Source organism: Notothenia rossii (assembly GCF_949606895.1).
Source record: "Notothenia rossii genome assembly, chromosome: 6".
Lineage (NCBI taxonomy): Eukaryota > Metazoa > Chordata > Actinopteri > Perciformes > Nototheniidae > Notothenia > Notothenia rossii.
Genome location: NC_136909.1, coordinates 29,713,301 through 29,719,885, shown reverse-complemented (window position 1 = coordinate 29,719,885; position 6,585 = coordinate 29,713,301). Strand labels below are relative to the sequence as shown.

The following is a 6,585-nucleotide window of genomic DNA, read 5'->3' as shown; positions in this document are numbered from 1 at the left end:
ATAATTTAAATGATTTATTTAAGTTTGCAATGTTTTGAACAGGCATCCACACAGTCACCTACTTTGTAATGTTCGATACCTCCCTGTAAGCGTCACGATATCGGACTATCACCCACAACCTCACATACGAGTACTGAATGTGCAGCAAAGTCATCTTAGGAAGGCAGATATAGCAAAAGATGAACGTAAACGACAAACGATGTTTCTTTCCTGGTAAGTCAACAATGGGTCCTCAATGTACACGCCCCGGATTCCTATGACGAAAATAATAGAATGTCGCCAGTTGTCATGACTCAATTTATACTGTAACACCGGCACGCCGGTTCCACGGGGTGGGCCGAAGAGGTGGAGGGCGCCACGGGCACGGGATCCCCGTGCCGGCACCTCTCCCTTCGTCTCACCTCTCTACTGAGGTCTTTGAACGCACCGTGGCCCGCCCTCGGGGGAGGGGGGCCGCGTGCGCCGTCACAATGCCGTCTCTTTGAAACGGACATTATGGGGAAAAGTGGAATTGTGGAGAGAAATTACTCTTACTCTGGGATAAATGCAATAGTCTTTACTGAATGCATTTTTCCCACACACACACACCTCACTCCAGAACTAGAGTTTACAAACGTAAACCACCGTTCTCCTGCGGGGGTCCCTGAACGCACCGCGGCTACTCTCACAAGGGCCGCGCGCCCACGTATTAACGCTGTATTTCCCATTGCGGTGAAATACATTAATCGGAGCTTTTATACAGGGCAAGGTGTGTTTTCTGACAACAGCACGCCGGCAATAGCATCTCTTGAACCCGCACAGTGCTTTGACTGCACTCGGTTTATTTCACTCACGTGCACACGCCCACCTGCATGCTCCCTATACTTAGGGTTGCCAACTCCCAGAGTTTCAAATAAGGGACACATCTTGGCAGCGCGGCAAAACCCCCCATTTTTGGGTTAAACCCCTCAATTCCAGTCTAAATTTTGTGTCAAACACCCAAAGTGTGAGGTTATAGTTAGGTTATAGACATGAGACATGAGAAACAGATTATCGTTCAATCATTTATTTTTTCAAATGTGCAAAACAGTTGTCTTTAAATAACTAAATAAATCAGTGCAAAACACACCTTCTGAACAAAAACATAAATATACACCTTCTGAACAAAACACATAAATATAAACCTTCTGAACAAAAAACTGTGTGTTTGAGATGTAGTGCAAACATATTTGGCCTCTTTGAAAGAAAAAATAGATTAGTGCAAAACACACCTTCTGAATAAAAAACATAAATATACACCTTCTGAACAAAAAACAGTGTGTTTGAGATGTAGTGCAAACATATTTGGCCTCTTTGAAAGAAAAAAGTAGATTAGTGCAAAATCGTAAACTAAAGAAAAACACACCACCTGTGTGTGTGTGTGTGTGTGTGTGTGTGTGTGTGTGTGTGTGTGTGTGTGTGTGTGTGTGTGTGTGTGTGTGTGTGTGTGTGTGTGCACGTGCACATTAAAGCAGAAAAAAAATACTATTGGCAAACCCCAAAACTGCCTATGGAACAACCAGAGACGATGTCACACAACCCTATTTCTTCCACTTGTATTTTTGTTGGCCTTTTGCAGCAGCAAGGAGTTGTCTATCCACCAGAGATGCAGTGTAAAACTCTGAGCAAGACTCTTCATAATTGAGAGTGACAATCAGCTCACTCTTAATTAGTTCAACAGAGCATCTGTTCCGCACATCTGACCATTTATTTTTCATCAAAGAAAAGACCCTCTCCACGTACCCAGTAGAGGAAGGGATGCTGAGGACAAAGGACACCACAGCCAGAATGTTTGGAAGGTCAGCTGCCCGGCCCCTGAGAACTGCTACCCACCTCTCAGCTGTTCCCTTCAGCTCCCAATCATCCTTTGACTTTGTGAGGTGATCGAGGAGGCTGTTTGCCGTAACACACTCATCAAAGAGCTCATCCATGGAGAGGTTGAGCCTGCGAATAGAGATGAAACTGGAATTCAGTTCAGTAGCATTATTAAAAACTACTGAGACACTTGTTGAATTCATTTGATAAAATGTTATATTAAAAACAACACATAAAAGCCCCGTGCATTTGTTTGCATTTAAATAAGACATGATTTGTATGATGAGAAGTATTTATGTATAATTTTGTTTTTTATTAATACAAGACAAAAGTGGTGTGCATAATATGCCAGTATAAAGGGAATAAGTACAAAGTGGTACAGTGTGTGAGTTACATACCTGGCAACTAGGTGTAGCTTCTCAATGATCTTTTCCATGTCTTCATATGAGATGTTCCCAGATGTCAGACAGAGTGGCTGCAGGTAAAAGAGCCAGTTTTCCTGAGAGAATGTGAACCACTTCTGCAGATAAGTGATGGCAGTGTTTAAGAAGGCTGTAAACTCTTCCCTGGCAAGGTTAGCTTCAGATGGAATGAGACGCCGAAGCTTTTGTTTGGTGAGGTAGCCATAGAACTGATCATCTCTTCTCTTGATTAGTTTTCTCAGAAAAGAGTCCATGATGGCATATAGGTCAGCAGATGTGGTGGCATCCCTCTCCAGTTTTTTGACCGACTCTTCAAAAAGCATCAGGACATTGTTGCAGAAGAGGAGATACACCTCTGCAAGATCAGCCTCCTCTTCAACCCCAGCTGCATCTTCAGGCAACCTCAGCAACTCTCGCAGCCGCCTTGGACATTCATCACCGAGGCTGATGAAATATGACTTCAGCGCAGTCCAGTTCTCCAACAAGCGGCTGATTGCAGGGTTGAGTGACAGCCATCTGGTCACCACATGGCGCAGAATGTCATGGAACTCTACATCCAGAAACTCACAGAACTCCTTCAGGGTCTCTCTCCTTTTGGCAGAGATGGAAAAGTGACCGTACACCTTCAGGACAATATTTTCCACATCAATTGACAGCTTATCCAAGGCATGTTTCACGGTGTTATGGACCACATGTGCATGGCAGTTGCCACGGAGGATCTCGCTGTTGGACTCCTTCAATTTTGTGAAGACAGAGTTATGGATGCCATAATTGACATTTGCATTGTCTGCACTGAATGCAGACACATGATCCAAAGTTAGACCCATTTTGTCCAGAGAACTTTGGATTGAACTGGCTATCCCTGCAGCAGACTCATCTGCATTTTCAACAAAGTCGATCAGCCTTTTAACAATGCCCTTCTCTGGAGTGAAAAACTGCACAGCCAAGGGAAACATCTTACGATTGCCTCTATTTGAGGCATCAGTTTGTAGAGAAAACTGGAGCGGCTTCACTTCACTCTTCAAATGGCTGAGTACCTCTTCAACTGCCTTTGGTGCCAGGACATCAGTGACCACTGCCTCAGCTTTTGTCTTCCCACACGACATCTTTTTTGCGATTGAGGAGTCACTTAGTGTTTGCAGGGTCAATTTGAATGCACAATCAGATGAGTTATAGCTCAAATTATGTTTGACCGTGTGATAAACATGGGCTACCTCAGCAGCAGTTACCTGTAAAAGAAAAAGAAAATATCACTATACATATAATCATTGTAATATAATATTATATATAATATCAAATACTACCTGATATGTATTACACATGTATATACTAGCTGTTTGAGTGTGTATAGGTTGTATATAGTATGCATTATTTTTTATTATGAACAGAGGTGGGTAGTAATGAGTTACATTTACTTGAGTAGCTTTTTGGATAAATTGTACTTTGAAGAGTAGTTTTAATGAAAAATACTTTTTACTTTTACTTAAGTAATATTGTTCTAAAATAAGAATACGGTTGGCTGCTCTACCCACCTCTTGAATACAATATATATATATATATATATATATATATATATATATATATATATATATATATATATATATTCCTTCCCTCCCTCCTTGATTCTTTCCTTTCTTAAATCTGTACTTCATTCATTCCTTCTTTACTTCCATCCTTCCCCCTCTTTCCTTCTTTCCCTCCTTACTTCTTTCCATCTTCCACTCCTTCCTTCCTACCTTACTTGCTTATTTCCTTCCTTCAATCTTTCCTCCTTCCTTCCTTCTTTCCCTAGCTCCTTCTGACCTCCCTTCACTCCTCCCTCCATCCTTCAGTCCTTCCTTTCCCTTGGTGTCCTCTATAGTGGACACAATTAATTTCTGGGTCTCCGGAGGTGAATAGTAGTTTTAATGAAAAATACTTCTTACTTTTACTTGAGTAATATTGTTTTAAAACAACAATACTCTTACTTGAGTACACTTTTGGCTACTCTACCACCTCTGATTATGAATAAATATTAGTCATTACATCTACTTGCATCATTATATGATTAAGTTGATCATATATTGTTTAAAAAATATCACAGTGTATCAGTGTTGGGGTACTTAATTACATTGAACATTTAGCAGTATGAAATTGACCACACAAAATGTTTGTAAATGTAGGTTTAATTTAAATTCATATACAAAATTAACATCCTTATTTGACATACCAAGTTAGCCTCTGGAGTTGCTGGACGAACGAGGAACTGTGTCAAGGCTCCCTGGCTTCTCCTTTGCTTCTCTGTTTTCATGTGGTTTTCACCTGCAGCATGTTGTTTAACGTCAGTTAGTCCTCCGTGACTAACTGAAAATTGTCGGCGGCAGACAGTACAATTTGCCTTGTGCACATCGTCCCTTACGCTTTCTAGCCACACGTATTCTTTTTCCCACTCAGTTCTGTAGTAACTCTTTCTTTTCGTCTTTTTCTTCGGCGGAGGAGGAGGAGAAAAGTTGTTTTTTGCATCACTTTCGGACTCTGAGGAGGTAGTTTTGTTTGTGCTTGTCGTCGGCAGCATCTTCCATGTTGGGCAGGACGAGCAGCATGGAGGTGAAACGGTTGCTAAGATACGATACGTTATAGTGATTGGCTCCTCTGCTGCATGACTATGAGTATTGACCAATGAGCTGAGCGTGCATGCTGCTGCTCCCACAGCTCAAGATAGCCCCCCCTGCTTGTGTGTGTGTGGCTCTGAGAGGTGCGCACGCAGTCCTCAAGAGAGCGAATGACTGAGAATCACCATAACGAGCGGTCATTCTTCCACCACCCCAAAATACGGGACAAGGTGCGTCCCGTATCAGTTCATTACGGGACAGGTACTTACGTTTCCAAAAACGGGACAATCCCGTATTTTACGGGACAGTTGGCAACCCTACCTATACTAGGGTTTACAGCAGGGGCAGGGAGTGTAGGACAGTGTTTCTTCCTCTGGGGATGAGCAAGAAGCAGCCACGCTGCGACTACTCCTCATCCCGTGAGCAAGCAGATCGATCCAAAGAGCCCTTCCGTAAACCCGGGTGCTCCCAGGAGATCAACACGATCCTCTTTGGAAAGTGCCACGCGGCGTGATATTCCAGGGACATCACACGGCGGGCAGCGGCGGCGGCCTGTGATGAAGTAGGGTCGACCCTATATCATGTGAAGCCACCGAGCACCGGTCCCCGGGGGAACCGGGCCCGGGGCAAGGCCCGTGGACCAAGCTACTTATTCGGCCTTGTGGCCCAATAATCGCTCTGACCTGGTGAGGCGGGTGCATCTCTAGCAATGAGTGAGTAGCCCACACACCCGTCGCCATGATCATCATCCAGGGAGAGTACAGCACTGGGCGGTGGACTTCCATGGACGCCAGACCCGGAAGGAATGGCGAACGTGAATGGCGAACGTGAATGGCACCGCCTCGGCCATATCCTGGTCCCCCAAACACTCGAAGCAATGGTAGTGGGGATCGGCGCCCGCTATTTCAGCCAGGGCACGAAGGACAGGCCCGGGTCTCTAGCAGTGGCGACTCCCTGGAGGTATGATAACTCTTTCTTCTTCTTTCAAACGTCTCAGTCTCTCGTGGAATCGCTTCCGCTGCTGAAGAGAAAAGGATGATAGTCAGGAGGCGAGGCCTCCTTTTATACGGTGTGATGCGCGCGCATTCAGGTAGGCCCGCCCAAGGCCGGCTACGTCCATAGAAGTCTCAGTGGGAGAATGCTCGCAGGGTAAGGTAGTACCCATAGAGTCCAGTAGAGGGCGGACCCTGTGAGAGATATAACTAGGGATCTGAGCTTATTAATTATATATTCTTTAAATCTTCCATTAAGGAAAGAGTTCCCATCTTAAATTAGCATGGTTCAACCACAGTAATTAACACAAATTATGCAGAAAACTAAAACCAATGGGAAATACGATTGCATTATATTGCTCTATACTATCTGAAATATTCTTAGCATATTGTTACATCAAGCTTTTTCTTTCAGCCAACAACACACAAACTGTTCTTATATCAGCCAAAAGCTGGACCGAGAGAAAAAAAAAAACACTCTCACAGTTTTTTTGAGCACCAAATGTAATCGTGTTTTAGCACAATGTAAAGAGAAAATGTGTTTGAATCATTGGATAAAAATCAGGTTATGGGATCAAGCTCCTTCAGGCACCTGATACCGTGTTCCTACCATTAATGTTATCCTTAATTAGAATGGCGATCCTTGGATGTAACCATTTTACATCCCGAGTTGGATCCAATTTTTTTGTTCCTTTGGAGGTGTGAATTGTACCAGCCCAGAACACATTTTTGGGATTTTTTTTAATC

The 6,585-nt window shown here is 43.6% G+C and overlaps 1 protein-coding gene across 1 annotated transcript; it reads right to left on the bottom strand.

The window, feature by feature from the left end:
* Positions 1 to 865: 865 nt before the first annotated feature.
* LOC307042221 (uncharacterized protein) lies at positions 866 to 5,166 on the bottom strand. The gene is made up of 3 exons (XM_079685991.1): positions 4,465 to 5,166; positions 2,232 to 3,484; positions 866 to 1,962 (listed from the first exon to the last, which is right to left on the bottom strand). Exons 1-3 carry the CDS (start codon positions 4,807 to 4,809, stop codon positions 1,560 to 1,562), a joined length of 2,001 nt encoding a protein of 666 aa, XP_079542117.1. The 5' UTR covers positions 4,810 to 5,166; the 3' UTR covers positions 866 to 1,559.
* Between the last annotated feature and the right edge of the window lie 1,419 nt (positions 5,167 to 6,585).

Coding starts and splice junctions, on each gene's coding strand:
- LOC307042221 (XM_079685991.1), bottom strand. CDS start 4,809: ATGCTGCCGACGACAAGCACAAACAAAACTACCTCCTCAGAGTCCGAA. Junction 3,485..4,464: donor CAACTCCAGAGGCTAACTTG/GTATGTCAAATA, acceptor TTTCTTTTACAG/GTAACTGCTGCTGAGGTAGC. Junction 1,963..2,231: donor AAGCTACACCTAGTTGCCAG/GTATGTAACTCA, acceptor CTCTATTCGCAG/GCTCAACCTCTCCATGGATG.